The sequence below is a fragment of the Psilocybe cubensis genome, chromosome 7 (genome assembly GCF_017499595.1).
Source record: "Psilocybe cubensis strain MGC-MH-2018 chromosome 7, whole genome shotgun sequence".
NCBI lineage: Eukaryota > Fungi > Basidiomycota > Agaricomycetes > Agaricales > Agrocybaceae > Psilocybe > Psilocybe cubensis.
In genome coordinates this window covers 2,302,389-2,318,737 of record NC_063005.1, presented here as the reverse complement: position 1 = coordinate 2,318,737, position 16,349 = coordinate 2,302,389, and the positions used below count along the sequence as shown (strand labels likewise).

General features: G+C 44.9%; 6 protein-coding genes across 6 annotated transcripts; 3 read left to right on the top strand and 3 right to left on the bottom strand.

The window, feature by feature from the left end:
* Positions 1-127: 127 nt before the first annotated feature.
* On the top strand, positions 128-1,847 carry JR316_0008265 (Alanine--glyoxylate aminotransferase 1; the record flags this gene model as incomplete). The annotated part of the gene is made up of 5 exons (XM_047893980.1): positions 128-192; positions 474-590; positions 650-802; positions 866-1,282; positions 1,346-1,847. 5 exons carry the CDS (start codon positions 128-130, stop codon positions 1,845-1,847), a joined length of 1,254 nt encoding a protein of 417 aa, XP_047747295.1.
* Positions 1,848-2,422: 575 nt separating this feature from the next.
* On the bottom strand, positions 2,423-4,468 carry JR316_0008264 (putative FAD-linked oxidoreductase; the record flags this gene model as incomplete). Its single annotated transcript, XM_047893979.1, has 10 exons — positions 2,423-2,741; positions 2,993-3,150; positions 3,213-3,338; positions 3,403-3,453; positions 3,509-3,526; positions 3,579-3,709; positions 3,768-3,996; positions 4,049-4,084; positions 4,145-4,248; positions 4,303-4,468. 10 exons carry the CDS (start codon positions 4,466-4,468, stop codon positions 2,423-2,425), a joined length of 1,338 nt encoding a protein of 445 aa, XP_047747294.1.
* Positions 4,469-6,081: 1,613 nt separating this feature from the next.
* Positions 6,082-7,441, bottom strand: JR316_0008263 (Mitotic checkpoint protein BUB3.1; the record flags this gene model as incomplete). Its single annotated transcript, XM_047893978.1, has 7 exons — positions 6,082-6,102; positions 6,154-6,551; positions 6,609-6,863; positions 6,918-7,000; positions 7,065-7,213; positions 7,268-7,374; positions 7,429-7,441. The coding sequence occupies 7 exons, from the start codon at positions 7,439-7,441 to the stop codon at positions 6,082-6,084; spliced, it is 1,026 nt and encodes a 341-aa protein (XP_047747293.1).
* Positions 7,442-8,416: 975 nt separating this feature from the next.
* On the top strand, positions 8,417-10,946 carry JR316_0008262 (Dynein, cytoplasmic 1, intermediate chain 2a; the record flags this gene model as incomplete). Its single annotated transcript, XM_047893977.1, has 10 exons — positions 8,417-8,527; positions 8,584-8,873; positions 8,938-9,007; positions 9,069-9,267; positions 9,329-9,467; positions 9,516-9,615; positions 9,678-9,800; positions 9,851-10,108; positions 10,163-10,636; positions 10,695-10,946. The coding sequence occupies 10 exons, from the start codon at positions 8,417-8,419 to the stop codon at positions 10,944-10,946; spliced, it is 2,016 nt and encodes a 671-aa protein (XP_047747292.1).
* A 1,703-nt stretch (positions 10,947-12,649) lies between these two features.
* On the top strand, positions 12,650-14,242 carry JR316_0008261 (Alanine--glyoxylate aminotransferase 1; the record flags this gene model as incomplete). Its single annotated transcript, XM_047893976.1, has 8 exons — positions 12,650-12,687; positions 12,749-12,757; positions 12,806-12,992; positions 13,040-13,119; positions 13,173-13,580; positions 13,635-13,771; positions 13,827-14,051; positions 14,103-14,242. The coding sequence occupies 8 exons, from the start codon at positions 12,650-12,652 to the stop codon at positions 14,240-14,242; spliced, it is 1,224 nt and encodes a 407-aa protein (XP_047747291.1).
* Positions 14,243-14,831: 589 nt separating this feature from the next.
* On the bottom strand, positions 14,832-15,955 carry JR316_0008260 (uncharacterized protein; the record flags this gene model as incomplete). The annotated part of the gene is made up of 6 exons (XM_047893975.1): positions 14,832-14,996; positions 15,036-15,221; positions 15,331-15,549; positions 15,610-15,717; positions 15,792-15,861; positions 15,927-15,955. 6 exons carry the CDS (start codon positions 15,953-15,955, stop codon positions 14,832-14,834), a joined length of 777 nt encoding a protein of 258 aa, XP_047747290.1.
* Positions 15,956-16,349: the final 394 nt, after the last annotated feature.

Here is a 16,349-nt window from a genome sequence, read left to right as displayed (position 1 = left end):
AGACATAGAGCTCACCGTGTTCTAGTCAGAGAGAAAAACAGACGGAAATGTAGATTCATGGCACAAACTCACGGTCTTAATATTATGTGCATGGCCTTGCCAAAACATCAAGTATTCGTTCGAAAGCATGCCGACGGACTCAACGGACGTCGGAGTCACACGGTTTAAAATTGAAAAGGGGTTGCTCAGTAAGTACGTACCGAGAAGACTATTATTATTGACCTCGGCACCATGGCTCACCAAGGTCCAAGCCAGCGAGTCAGTCCGGGGGCAATTGTCCGAGAGAGATCTTGCTTGCCTGGCGAACGCGACTGCATCCACTCTTCCACATTCTACATCCATTGACTCTTAAGACCGCTCTCTCTTTAACTGTACGTGGCGAATAATGACCTCTACTTCGGCGCAGAAACTCTTGGCGTATACTCTTCTCTTTTCATTCTATCCATATGTGTCCAATGAATAATCTTTTACAGAATCCCTGGCCCTGTACCTCTCTCCCCATCGGTGCAGCGTTCTTTGGCACTGGCCCCACTCTCGCATGTTTCGCCTGAATTCGTGAAAATTTTTCAGGAATCTTTGCATATGACAAGGTTCGATTTAACATCTTTTGACAGTTTCCTCCCGATCACCATGTTGACTCCGCTATTAGAAAAGTTGTGCATACGAACTCCTCTTCAACGGCTTTCATTCTAGCCGGTAGTGGCACATTTGGGTGGGATCAAGTCGGTGCCAATCTGATAGAAACAGGTGATAGGGTGCTGGTCATCCATACTGGTTATTTTGGTGAAGGGTTCAAAGACTGGTATGTGCTTCACTACTCAAGAATGTGTTATTGACAGCGAGCAAAATATTTCGAACACTTCAGCTTGGAGACATATGGCGCGAAAGTGGACGTCGTGAAGTCCGTACTGGGCGGCACAGTACCCATAAATGAGATCGAGAAAGCACTCCGCACAGCAGGGTCTCAGCCGTACAAATTGGTCACCATTACACATGTCGACACGTCAACTGGTGTTCTTTCAGATGCACGCTCTATTGCAGCTTCTGTAAGGCGTATCAGTCCCAGTACTTTGGTCGTTTTGGATGCGGTGTGCTCGCTTGCTTCGGAAGATGTACAAATGGATGCTTGGGGACTGGATGTTGTTCTTTCTGCCAGCCAGAAAGGTTTGGGTGCTCCCCCTGGGCTCAGCATTCTTGTTGCCAGTCAACGTACGGTTTCTGGTTTTGAAGATAGGATCAAACGTGGTGTAAAGTCTGGTTCTTACTATTCGAGTTGGCAAAAGTCAGTGTTTATCTTTTTATCATCCTTTACACAATAAAATGACGCTCTAACCTTTCTTCGTAGATGGCTTCCAATCATGCGTGCTTATGATCAAAACAAGCCCGCCTATTTCGGCACTCCTGCTGTTAATCTAGTCCGCGCCTATCATGCGTCCCTTCTCGAAATTACAGATGGACCAATCACATTACCTCAGCGTCTCGCTTTACACAGAGCTGCCAGCGACTTAGTCAAAAAAGCTGGGGAAGCCTTGGGTATGATCCAAGTTGCCCACGAACCCAATGGTCGGGCTCACGGCATGACCGCCCTCTACGTTCCAAACATCAAAGGTCTTTCACTTACAGCCGCGGACATTTTGGCATGTGTTGGGAAGCGCGGCGTGGTTATGGCAGGGGGGCTCGTGGCGGAGGTCAAAGAGAAATATATTAGGATCGGCCATATGGGTTGGAGTGTGGTGGGTGGCAATGGTAAGGACGTGCAGTTTGTCGTGAAAGTATTGGAAGAGGCCGTGAAAGAGGCAATCGAAATCAGCAGGAAGAAAACTTCGACCGTATCAGCACGTCTGTGAAGACCAGACAGACTAATGATACTGTATCAATATTGTGTATTACTGTTATTACAGTTGTATAAAAAGCTACGAGGCTTCTGAACAAATAAATGTCTGGGACAGCTGTAAGTACATATATTGTTGGTATGAGTCCATGCAAAGATAAGTAACTTGATGGTTATATCAAAATCAATCGTTAATGCTCGTCCTTTGGGATGCCAAATTCGAAAGATGATATAGCACTCATGAACATCTCACTCTGTTTCTCTCACGGACATTGCTCGACGACATTGACCATGAATTACAGCTTTCAAGAGACCGTCAACCACAAGAAATCTAGGTAAAATCATCCAACCAATAGGCAGCTCTTTTTTATACCGTATATATTCCTGCTGTGCTGTCTAACCCGGTTGATGCATGTGTTCTTCTTTCTTTGCGGTTTGAGGGTTAGGCGCTCGTCTATTTTTAGTTGAAAAGTCATGCATGCAGCATGGTCAATGTGTTTTGGTTTATGCTATTTAGCACCAAAAATTTAACCATCAATATATAAACCATGGGTATAAAAACAATTCTAAAACTATTAAGTTATATCATCCTCATAGTTTCCAACCTCCTGCAAGCCCCATAACATTATTTGGGTCAACTGAGGCTTTCAAGCTTTGAAGGGCAGGAAGATTGTTGCCGTAGATGTCCGAAAGTGGGGTATCGAAAATAGCATAGTTTGGATAGACAGGAGCACCTTGAAGACTGGATTGCCCCTCAGATATTGCAGCATTGTACACGGTGGCAGCACTCTGCCTAGCAGCATCATGGAAATCATCATCAAAGATCGATGACACCCAAGCGTAATAGATGTTGAATGGTAAAAGGCCTAACGAGCGAACTGGTGGGAATGCGGTGGGTTGCAAGTTATGACTATAGATGGAAGGAAGGAATGGTTCGACGTCATATGAGATGAAAACACCGCTCTTCAAGGACAGGGTGGTCCCCCAGAACTGCAAAACTTTCAATCAACGATTAGACAGAAGTGATAAAGTACCGACCACTGTTTCATTCAAAATAACGTCAAGGAGTGTTGGTGTAAAGGAGAGAACAGACACTGTGTTAAAAATAGCCCTAAAATTGTTGTTGGAATACTGCCAGCCAAAAGGGCTAATAATACACACCGAGTACCAGCCGTAGCATTAGCTGGGGATGACTGAACAAGAGACTTGAAACTCCTCGTTTTCACATCTTTAGTTAAGAAAGGGATAGAGAGGAAGTCGTCGAAGATTCCAGGCGGAGGGTTTGGCCCATCATAGAAGAGAAGTTGGGAGATTCCAGGCTACATCCCGCAAGATGTACGTCAGATACGTACATCTCAACTTACTTTCTGAAACGACTCACTGAACCGGCCAAGAAGTTATAGGTCGTGATAATTCCAGCCTTTGGATCAGTGACAGAGGAACCAAAAGCAGCAGTTGCCGCAGCCACTTGAGGAATAAAAGGTGCGGTAATTGTAATCAATCCGCCCTAAAGTTTACATGGTTTGGTATTAGAAGATATCAGCAATGCAAGAGTCCATCGAAGCACGTACCCAAACTTGGGTTTGAGGGAAGGTCTGTAGAGTAAAGCGAGTTACAATTCCCTTTTAAAACCAACTGTGAGAAAGGGATGCAAAATTTATTGAGTTATTGACTTACGAAGTTATTGAACCCTCCCTGGATATTGTCTATGAATTTAAGGCAAACATAAATATTTCCAATGACTTACTTTCAGCCCAAAGAAAAGGTTTGGATCGGATGTCTGTGTTACAGTGACGATGTTTCCATTAGGCTTCACCAGTTCAAATGCAGTGACAGTATCGATAGTCAATCCGTATTGATTTGTTTTCCAGGAGTAGCCTGTAAGTAACAGTTGCGTCATTTGCCTATGCCGCATCACTTTAAGGGCGAAACATACCTCCTCCTAGAATGAAACCAGCTACACCAACACCTGTGACGCGGCCCCCAACAACGTTGACATTGAAAGGTTCCAGTGCCGCATACACGTCGTCCCAAATTAGTCCAGCGCCAATTACAGCAGTTTGTGATGCCGCATCGTACGTAACCTCAGAGAAGCGAAACATGGCAATCATGACACCTTCGGTCGAAGAATAACCTGGATTTGATGCATGGCCTCCCCCTTTCACCTAGAAAAATTTAAGCGACTCGACTACCAATTAGGAACCGGAGGAGATTTACTGCAAATGGGGTACTTGTGCTGCCTAATATCCCGAGCTTCAAGACATACAGAAGTCAGTGACATCAGCATAATGCACACAATTTCAAGACACGAACAGTGATAGCAACGTCAGCAGCTGTTCCCGGTTCAACCACGCACTTTGCCACTTGAGTGCTAGAACTAGCCCAGTGGTATATACCCTTGGCGTATAACGGATGGCCTTTTACGGGATGGAGTCAGATTTCATCCTGGCAGATGCACACTCTCATCTCACCAACATAATATACATCACTAGCAGGTGATATAGCTCCAGCAATCTGCAGACAGACAGGATCAGGCAAGAGGGTTCTATGTTCAAGCAGAGGGGCGCCTGGTACGGCGCCTACAGCAAAGGGAATAGTCGCAGACAAAAAGGCAACTATCCTCATGCTGGAGAACATTGCGATAAAAAGAGGAGGATTACTGCAGTACTGATTCCTTAACTCTCCTTTATATGCCCTCCTCCTCGCTTCGCTTCGGTGCTCGATGGAATGTGACTAAAAGTTTTCTCCGGAAAGTTAAAAGGAAAAATCGTTTCAGCGGTCAAGCCGTACTAATTTTGACAAAAGGAAATAATGTGATAATCTGAAGGCTGCCTACCAGATATTGGCGGAAGATGTCCTAGTATTTGAGTAGAATAAGGTACCGTTAGACACTTTAGGGTCTTTGCACGAAGTAGTGATGACATACCACCGTGCTCTCACAATCTTGGAATTATGACATTTCGTGGCGGTCGATTCAAATTGACGTTCCTCATTGGCATAAGTTGCCAGCGACTTCACCATTTCGGTTCAAGAAAAAGGAATGAATCGTATCCCAGTTCGTTTTGTTCGTCTGGTTGAAAGACAATCAACATATTGAGCAGGTTGAGTCTACCACCACCGAGATAGTTCGGACGTTAGAAGTTGATATCACTTTACAGCTCGCATGGAAGGAGTTAAGTAACATGAAATTGCGTTGAGTAAGCCATCCCTTGATCTAGATTTTCGTCAGACGTAAGTAAAGGATTTAACGCTTCAGGATCTTGTTACCGGTGTGTGATTTCCCACGCAGTCATTGACAGTTGTTAGGAAATTGCAGATCAACTGTATGTCTGATAGATTACATTCAGACGTTTTGTGGAGAGCCAGAGTTCACACAGCGGTGCATATCAGTTGTGATACTCCACACAAGCTTGGCAGGGATTCTTGTGTCGACTGTCGTAAAGTAAAACATACACATCTGTCCTAAAATTAGGGAATAGATAGAACTGCAGGACATAGAGCATACCCCGAAGGTGACGGAGCTCTGAAATCCAATTCTTTTTGAATTAACCTTTCGAAATAACAGGAGCATATGCTGTTAATAAATGAGGACCATATTCCATTATGCTACAAAATTAAAAGAACAATACCTGAAGTTATTGGTACCGTCACCGGAACGAAAATTAAAACTGATTAATCACTTGCGTCATTTCATGAGAAAGACTTTTGTATATGCGCAGGGGACCACGAGGAGAAGTAAGGGGTAGTGATATAACGTTGATGCTTCCTAACATCGGACAGGATTGAGCAAGATTTGGAACAATGAAGAATGCTGAATTGGCACTAAGCCACTGTTTTGCTGACACTTCGCAAAATTTTGTAAAGTCATACGTAAAGGAGATAGTCCCCGCCAGAGCTCGAAAATAACGCACTGCGTCACTCACTTTTGATCAACCTATATTCAATCCAATATTTCAAGTTTCAGCCACTAGAAAAGTGCTGAACATGACGTTCTCGGGATTTGTATTGATGCCCTGAGGGCATTGAAAATGTTGGGTTCAGATTAGGAACTGCGCATTCACCGAGCAAGCATTACAACACGAATTCAAGCGAAGCCTTGGGTGTCCTATAGGTACATTGTCTCTGAGCAAAATAGAGACACATGGCATAATATGCGTACCACCTTTTTAGATGCGTCGCGAAAGCTGTAACTACGTCATAAAATTTATAAAATAGAGAATTGGACATCAATGAGTAAAAGGCACACTAATTTAGCCAGCCCAAGATTTTGGCTAGACAAGATATTAGACATATAGTATGGAAATATGAAGATTTGTACACACCTTTACTTCGTCTCCGATCTTCCTCACTCCGATCCATGGCGTAATTGCATTTGCCTTTTGTCCGGCCTCACCTTCATCCCACGTATAACTGACCCCAACCGCTATCTTGGAACCGTCACAGTTAAATGCAACAGCTGACACAGGCCCGGGATATTTGGGATACTGCCTCAGACGCTTTTTGACCTTGTGGTCCCAAATTGACACCGTACCATCGGAACCAGCTGATGCAAAAGTATTATATACGGGGTGGAAGGCCAAGGAGTTCACGGGCCAGACGTGATCGACGTCATTGATAGTTTGTCGGTGGCACTTGAAAGCATATTTCTTCTCTTGGGATGCTGGGGATGGATCAAAGTATTCTACAGCTATGCGTCCCTCAACGGAGGCCGTCGCGTAACCTACATATAAATTGATAATCTTCAGTATGTAATCAACAACAATCACCGAGAACTGACCTTGGCCATCAGGCATGCATGCCAAAGACCTTGTCATGTATTTCAAGCTGCTCTCCCTTTCCTGCGCCGGTTTATCCATTTTTCTGATATCATATATGTGAAATAATCGACTAGCCATTGCTACAACTAGGGTGCTATTGACGTGGTCGATGGCGTATATTCGTTCAGGAGTGGAATGCATGCTTTGTTGGGGAGTTGCTGCGCGAGGGTCCCAAAAACGAATTGAACGATCCCACGAACCGGTGATAAGCGCATCTGGAGGAAAATAATGTATATGAAACATGAAAAAACACAGAAAGAAGAACGCACTATTTGTGTTCGTAAAGGTCATTGAAGAAATCGAATCATTGTGTGTGCCGAGGTTGGTTATTTTCTCGGTAGACAGGTCGAGTCTGATCGGTTATAAGCAGACAGTGAGCAAAGTCCTTGAGGATAACTGATATGCGTATAACTAACTCTCGAACAGCCGTATCTAGGCCACCGCTGTAGCCGCGCGCTGCATCTGAAGAGAACGAGCATGCAAGGACCGCTGCTCGATGGTCAAATTTGGCCTTTGCCTCGCTTTGTTTTACGCCACTTTCTCCAATTTCATAGAACCGAACTGTCTAAGCTTATACATAAGTATGCAACACGTAGATCATGGAAGAGATAACACGCACCGCATCCCACGAAGAGACCAACAATTGGTCAGGATTTGTGGGTGAGTATCGTATGGAAGAGATGCTGTCGAATGGTGGCGATGGAGGAGTAGTGTAGCTCAGTTCATCTGCGAAGATTTCGCCAATTAGTACTGGCCAGCTATGCAAAACATGAAGCGCACCAAAACTCGACATTTTGTCTGACGCAACCGCGTTGAACTTAGCCAATGGTTGCTTCCCAGTTGCAATAGAGGCGTTTGTTTTGCTCTGTGTTGTTCGGAAGCTAAACACTTATGCACGTGATATCTTCACTAATCACTTGGCATCCCGTTTCGGATAATAAAGCACCTTTTATGGTCAAGTTGATTTGTCTAATGGGCAAAGGATGGGCAGCTGCGTCAGGCAGTGGATAGAATCAATATATGGGCAAGAGAGTGTATTTACTGTGAAGCTTAACTCTCTAATGCGTTTTACCTCTTCATCAGTTGCCCCAATTACTTTCCCCGGGTCTGCCAGGTGCACAGCTTCTTCTAGTATATTTTCAGAATAAACTCGCCACAACAGACTTTAGTGATGACCCAAGTGAATACATTATATATCCCATTATATTGAGCAACATAGATACAATTTTTGGTATGACCAGCAAGAGTTGGAGATCTGCCTGCTCCGAGTCGGGCTTGATGGAGCGTAGGAGCCTGTTTGAGAAAGTGAAAGGGAAGTTTGCAAGTACTATTATGTATTACAATTAATATCATGCGAAAATATCCGTAGACATACTTGTACAACTAGAGAATAGCTATGAGTAGATTTTCTCCTTCTCTCTCAGTTTCAGCGACGGCGATATATGATCTATATATAGATTAGTTCAAAGATGTAAGCTGATTGGTGAAGAATACTCATGTACTTCAAAAGAGTATTTACTTTGTTTTGTCATTGGTATAGGTAGTCTTGACAGCAGCAATGTGTATTGAGATAATTGGGAGCATGTGCGGATCAGGCGTAACTCTCCGAAGTCCGAGCTCTGTCGCACGGCCTTGATGTCAAACGAAGCTTAATTAAGCACTGCCACTGCAGTTCAATGTTCAACTCCGGCGCGTCAGACTATTCAAAGGACGATATACGCGGTCATCATATCAAACTGCTGCCACCCGTGGGCCTCGCACTTTCAACATGAGTAAATTACGCCAGGAGATGGAAGAGAAAAAGGCGAAGCTTGCTGCACTGCGAAAAGCAAGAGAGGACCGCCAGCGCGGACTTTTAGAGTCGCGAGGCCCAAGCTCAGTACGCTCAGACACTTGTAACCTAATCGTGACCGTTGTTTTTCACCTTCGTATTAGCCATCGCGTCCATCTGTATCAGATGCGGAGGTGCGCAGGATAGTCGATATTGTTCTTGGTCCCAGTGGAGGAGACGGGACAGAGGTCGACAAAGTACCATCTCCTTCAGTGTCAAGACCAGAAACCCCGGCTGTTGGACGGCATATAACCATCCCTGGCGATACCAGCGGACTGTCGAGTTCTGGTTCGGGAAGAGAGAGTAGGCAAAGTGATTTCCCAGATATCAGGCCTAACAACGGAGGAACTTTCCCAATGATGAGCGATGCGTCGACAGATAACAATGTGGAGAGGTAATTTCTTTCTCTCTTACTTATAATGTGATCATGGCACCAAATTTCACCTTTTCTTGAACAGAATCCTCATACCTAAAAGGTTCACGAGCCTGATCGATATCGAACAAGAGTTGTACGAGTATCCTCAAAAGGTTTGTAGGCCAAGTTAACCGGGTTCCTGCATGTGCGCAAAGTTCAACACTGTTATGCTAGGAGCGCGTCATGTATAGTAAAGAAGTCCAGACAGCATTCGTTGAGGTTACCGTGACCCCACTACCTGACGAGGTTGTTGATATCCCAAAATCTATTATCAAGACCCTGGGCATTGAGGACGATATCAAAGCACAAGAAGCACTGGAGCTAGAGGAAGAGAATGCTAAACTCGACAGAGAGATTGAAAACGAAATTCGCGGTTAGTAGTCAATGGAAGGCCAATCTGTATTATAGTTCGAGCACTAAACGTCCCTTTACAGAGCTTTCCGAAGAAGAGAGGGCCAGTATACTCAATGCTCCTGAATTCCTTGAATTCGTAGAGCAGTCGTCCAAATTTGTTCAGAGAGTGCTCAATGACTATGACTATGCTCGTGATTATAATGAAGCTAGTGAAGGAGGGTAAGCCATAATAATTGACCTACATGCACAATTTTGATGACTATATAGGGAGAACTATGAAGGAAGACGTGTCAAACTTGTGTGCGAATTCTGGGATGAACGTCACGGAAAGAATCGCTCCATTACAGATATAGATTGGTCACCGAAGGTGATTATACCAGTCTTTTTCTCATCGTTTTATGAACTGTATCTGACAAACGCTTCATAAAGTACCCAGAACTGAGTGTGGCCTCCTATAATAAGAACCCGGCCGCTCTAGATGAGCCAGATGGCATTGTAGCCATCTGGAATATGCATTTGATGGAGCGCCCAGAGTTTATCTTCCATTCCCCTGTGGGTCTCTTACTTCTGTTTTCTTTATAAGCTATATTTACTCGATATAGTCGGACGTCCTTTCAGTGTTGTTCTCACCATTCCACCCCAATCTAATTTTTGGAGGGACATATGCGGGGCAGATTCTTTTATGGGATACGCGGTCGAAACAGCTTCCTGTTCTGAAAACGCCACTGTCTTCGACAGGGCATACTCATCCTGTATATGCAATGCAAATGGTGGGCACCCAAAATGCCCACAACTTAATAACCAGCAGCACAGATGGCACTGTGTGCAGTTGGCTAGTCGATATGCTAGCTCAGCCTCAGGTATGCTTCTCAACCTAGAATATAAGGGAAAGCGCTGATCCGTTTACATCTCAGGAAACACTTTCTTTGGTACATTCTGGACACAACAAAACAGCAGATGTCGCTATCACATCACTCGACTTCAGGCACAGCGAAACTACAGCCTTCATGGTGGGCACAGAGGAGGGTAACATCTACCAAGCGAACCGATACGATCGCGCAGGAGCCAAAGCCGGGCTCAACCAATTCGATGTGTATAGGGGCCACGGAGGTCCTATTATGGCACTGCACTTTCATCCTCTTGCCGGGCCCGTTGACTTTTCGGACTTGTTTTTAACCAGCTCAGTCGATTGGACGATCAAGCTGTGGCGCTCGAAGTCGCTGACGAAGCCATCGACAACGCCTCAGGTCATAAACCCATTACATTCTTTCGAAGAGGCCAACGATTATGTGTATGATGTCAAATGGCATCCTGCACATCCAGCAATGTTCGGTTCAGTTGATGGATCTGGCAAGTTTGATTTGTGGAATCTGAATGTAGACACTGAGGTACATATTTTTAACCTGATCCCCATGCGAACCAATAGGCTCATGACTATTGCTCTAGGTCCCCATCGTATCCACAATTGTGGGATCCGGTCGGGCTATCAACAAGCTCAAGTGGGACAGGAAAGAAGGTCGGAGGGTTGGATTGGGAGGGAGTGACGGGCGCTTATATGTGTATGACATTGGTGATATGGCGTTTCCTCGGGATTCAGAGTGGACTGAGATGCAGAAGGCTATCTCACTAATCGCTGGTAGTACCCACATGAGCAGTATTGCTCAAAATGACCCGGGGCGTATAGTGGCAGGGCGTTAACAATAAAGTTCTTCGCCTCAGGGTCCCTGTTTTGCAAGGCTATAATGGTAGTTTCAAAATCAATACTGTATGAACGTAGTATAACAAACAGTAAGCAAAATCCACTAGAGAACAGCCTTGGGATGGATGGGAATGGTAGCAAAAGATTTACCTCGGAGGAATCCAAAATTGTTGATCAGCCGGCCAAAAAGGTTCGGAGTTTTTGTTCTCCTACATCCTTATCTCTGCCAGTATATCTCTTCTGGACATCTCTTGCCACTAATCTCTTGTGGACTTTCCTGGTCGTTACTCTGACCGAACGTGGGTTATGGGCCCCGCATGCCTGAAGGCTCACTTAGCCTACCACTCTCGTTGGGTGCCATTCGATTAATTGCACCAGGCGGGTTCGAACCTTCGACCTCGCATACCTGTCAATGCATTTCGACAACGGGCATCATACCAACTGGGCTTTCTGAGAGGGCAGAAGTATATTATGTTATTTGTAATATATACCTTTCTTTCTGAAGCCTTGAAGTCAGTTTTGAAGAGACGGTCCTAAGAATCAAGTGAAGGCGAAAAGATTTTCTTCGGCTTTCATCAGATGTGACCAAATATACAGACTAAAATAAATATTTTTTACGAACACTTCATGAGCAATTTCACTTATTCTTACTCCGTTTTGCGAAGTGTATAAATAACCCCGAAGGGCGCTAATTTTACAAGTGGACTGAACGGCCATGATCGGTATCTATTAAGTCGAGGATTCAATGAATATTGGGTGATTTTGGATAGGATTCATGGTTGATCCTGCTTGATTGCCAGGTCTCAGATATGCCTCTTACCATCTCATACCATGTGGCAAGTTCTGGCCAGGTCATGCATGACCCAAGCTCTACTTGGCCCCAAAAACAAATAGTCAAGAACTCTACTAGAACTCTTTGTTGATGGTTGCTTTTTGGTTGCTACATTCCTGAGTATGAAGACTTAAATATTCCAAGCTCATGACCAATGATGTTTATCGCAAAGAATAGTTCCGCGTGTCTATTTGATCATCAGGACAGAGCAATATTATCCCTCGTGTGCCTGTAAATTCATAGCCGTGACGAAATCCAAAGCCATTTGAATCTGCAGTTTAATCTAGTTTAATGCATAAAACTTTACTTCAAATAACTTGTTGAAGGTGTGCGTGTTGGTAAGAACTGTATGTCTAGCATCCACATATAAATAGCAAATTGCTCGGACTTTTTGGATTGAAGATACTCTTGTTGACTAACCAGTTTTTCTTTGCTATATTCCTTCCAATAAAGCATAATTTATAATCGACCAACCCGTCGAAAACATCATGGAATTTTTAGATGCCTCGAGGCGCCCTCAATTAGAGGTGAGAAAACTGAAAAATCTACGGCCTTCCTCAAAAATTTGAAGTATTTTCGGCACCCTGTCCTCGTCACCCGTTGTTGAAGTTTGAGGCATGATGTCAGGAATAGGAGCGGCATTGTGTATCTGAGTGATCCGTTGTGTCGACGGAAGACCGTTCTCCGACGGCTGAGCAAGTCATCATGCCGGCAATGGGCAGACCGGACTTAGAGAGGAATCGTTCCGGTGCTCCGTAGACGGTCACCAGCGCACTTTGTCTCCTGTTGTGCCGTGTTATGATCTCTATATTATCACCATCCCTTCTCGTCCGTCGTCTCTCTCCTTCATTCTCTCTCATCTCGAGAAAAATGTCCGCTCAAGGAACTTTCAAACAGGCCCCTCACAAGTCAGTGTCTCGCCTCTTGCATTTTACATATCTCATTCATAACCCATTTTATCTCTTTCAGACTCCTGGTGTAAGTCGCGTTCCTATATTCATGCGTGCCCACACTTATTTTTTACAGCATCCCTGGCCCTATCGAAGTGGCGGATGACGTTCTATACGCCAATGCTCATCCTTCTATGTCTCATGTCTCCCCAGATTTCATTCCTGTCTTTGGAGATTGCATCCGCATGATTAGAGAGGTTCTCTTCACCCAAAACGCCCAGCCATTCCTCATCAGTGGAAGTGGTACACTTGGATGGGACCAAGTAAGTATAGGGTAGTTATATCAGTATCATCATCTAATGTGAGACAGGTTGCAGCCAACGTCATCGAACCTGGGGAAGATGCTCTCGTTCTCAACACTGGCTATTTTGGCGATAGCTTCACAGACTGGTGCGTCGGGATTTTTGAGATAATCAGTTTATCCTTTAACCCCATCTTATCAGCCTCGAGACATACGGTGCCAATGTCACGCAATTAAAAGCCCCTATCGGGGGCACCGTACCCTTCGATTCACTCGAATCCGCGCTGAAAGCTAAATCGTACAAACTGCTCACATTTACCCACGTCGATACTTCAACCGGTGTTTTATCAGATGCTGCCCGCATTGCCGAGACCGTGCGACGTGTTTCCCCGAGCACTCTTATTGTCATGGACGCAGTGTGTAGTGTTGCGTCTGAGGAAATCAAATTCGATGAATGGGGCCTGGATGTCGTTCTGACCGCAAGTCAGAAGGGACTGGGAACCCCTCCTGGACTGAGCGTACTCGTTGCCAGCGAGCGAGCAATTGCCTCATGGGTGGACAGGAAAAAGAAAGGCGTAAGAGAAGGAAGCTACTATGCAAGCTGGGGAAAGTGAGCGCGTACTTCATACTCGCTTCGAAACTAAATTAACCGTATATTCAACAGATGGCTTCCTATCATGAAAGCATATGAATCCGGATCACCAGCTTACTTTGCAACACCTCCCGTCAATCTAATTTACGCGTTCCACGCGTCGTTGTCCCTAATTACTGCCAAAGCAAAGTCAGCAGATGGTACACCACGTACGTATGTTGCATATTTCGATTCATCAGGTCTTTAATTGCAAGTTGTGTCTAGTTCCTTCATTAACTGAGCGTTTCGCCTTGCATCGCGCTGCATCTCAGCGGATAAAGTCAGCTGCCACTTCGTTGGGTTTTAAACAGGTTCCTCTGCAGGATAAGGAGGCTGCGAATGGAATGACTGCTCTCTACTTCCCCACTGGCGTGCAAGCATCCGATTTGTTGCCTAGACTTGGAAAAAAGGGGATTATTGTTGCAGGTGGCTTACTGGCCAGCATCAAAGGTAAACAATTTCAAACTTAGTTTTTGGGCAGTACTGAGACAAGATTTGCAGATACTTACTTCAGAATAGGACACATGGGAGTGTCTGTAGTCAACCAGGACCGTGGAGATGTGGAGACTGTCGTCAAAGCTCTCAGTGAATCCTTAGACGAAATTTATGAAGAGAAGGGAATCAAGAAGTCGGACAAGTAGAGATTAGTATACCATTTGACAGGCACTGCATACGCGGGGGCATTCAATGGAAAGCATATACCATGATGGTGATCGAAGCTGGATACCGCTAAACTTGTACTGCATGCCGATGTATTCCTGCTTTATACCACATATTGTTTAGCGAGATAGGCCAGACGACTTTCCGTCTATCATGACCAAGCTAGCATGAAGGGCAGAGGTCCCAAGTTGTGATCGCCGATTGTCGAATGCCACATTATGTTGAATTAAGCGCCTGATCTATTTTTGCAACTCGATAGGCGAAAATATTTGAGAATCGGACTTGCTTCAGGGAAACCACCAATACTATTAGGTGGCTCTGCAGTTCTGATAGGATAATCTGCGCAAAACATTTAATGCAATTAAACCAAGGAAACACAAAGGACGGCACTTTCCCATCAAAGAGTATTCTTTCACCCCCACTGAACGCCCAGTTGGTACAACCCCACTTGTTGAAAAGGCAAAGTCCCCAGCACACACCAAAAGGTTACAGGTTTGGTCCTGGCTGGCTGCATATTCTCAAGTGTGTCTCCGTTGAGAGAGGACCAGAACCAGGTCCTGGCATAGTTACCTACTGAAAAACCCTGGGCGTATGTCCATCGTAACCAATGGCGTACCGAAGTCCCTTCTTCACCAGACTAGCGCCGTAAGCCCACAGACCAGTGGCTGGAAAGTCCACAACACCAGTGGCATACAAGTCCATAATACCAATGGCATACAAGTCCAATACACTTCGCTCTAAGACAGTGAGCAAGCAGTTCTAGCACACATGTACGGATATATCGGTGAGGCTTAAAGCCTTGGTGTCCGAAAGCCATTCGCGGGAGTCGCTTAGCTGCTCTTCCGGGAGAAGCTGACGATGATTATGGGGTTGGTCGGATGAGAATGGCAAAGGATGATGGGCGACAAAGTTATTATGAGCCTTACCAAATGCGAGGAAAATAGGGAAATCGAGCTTGGTCTGCCTTCTGCAAATTGTTCTAAATTTATGGGTCCACCGAGGAGCTAGATAAATTGAAAAAATATATTCAGTTATTTACGGATGTAAGGTGAGCTGGGGGCGGATGAACCTTGGCGCGATCTTCGATGAACGCTGGAGGGGAGGCCTCCCAAGGCAATACGCTCACTATCAGCGGAAACAACACATTGTCGGTGTAAAATTTTGAGAACGCCGTGACGAGTCCTCCAGGCTCCTTTAGTTGCACCTTCTTTACCCTCGCTATGTTTGGGGCCAGGATAAATTGTGCCTTGTGTGGCTGACGGGGGGAAGCGCCTTTCCAGTGTAGGCGCTATAAGAGTGTAATAATGTTTAGTATTAGAGTGTCAAGTGAACTTTGATGAAGTAATACGTGCCCAGTGTCGCAATAAACATCATTTCCAATGGCGAGTATGGGTATGCGGCGGTAGTTTATTCCCAACTGGTCGGCAATTTCAGGGCGAGGAAGCATCATTGAGACCTGAAGAACAACGTCGAAGATATGAATGAGCAAAGGATGTAACATCAACTGAGAATTGACTCGATTACATCTACATGCTCGTGAGGAATGTTCTTCAAGGCTAGGACATGGTCAATCTTTTGAGAATAAGGTGAAGTGTCGTAGCTAGATGATAGAGGGTGAAATGAGCGACAATGAGGGTTGCTAGTAACAAGGATATAATAACAGACCGATAAACAATGACATTTTCGTTGGACATGATTCTGTTATAAGAGAGTTGAGAGTGGAGGTGATGAAGGATGAGATAAAATGCTCTTGGGGTTGTTGTGGGTTGCACGGTGATACGGCCTGTGACTTAATACAATAGGTGATTACACGTGAAACGTTTAGTGAGAATTCCGGAGATGCGGGCAATCGGTGAGTTCTGGAAAGGAACGAAACAGCACAAAACCTGTCGAGGCGTTCTGCATGTTTTCCGGTCCAAAGGTATTGAATGTACTGGTCATGGTTAGAATGATTAGATCTTGATAATAGTGTGCCTAATTAGGGAAATTTCTTTCCCCGTTTAGGCTTCGGTAGTAAGATTGGCACAATCGATGTCCTGAGCTGATGTGTACAACACGTTGAGCGTTTGTCAAAAATTATATTGCACG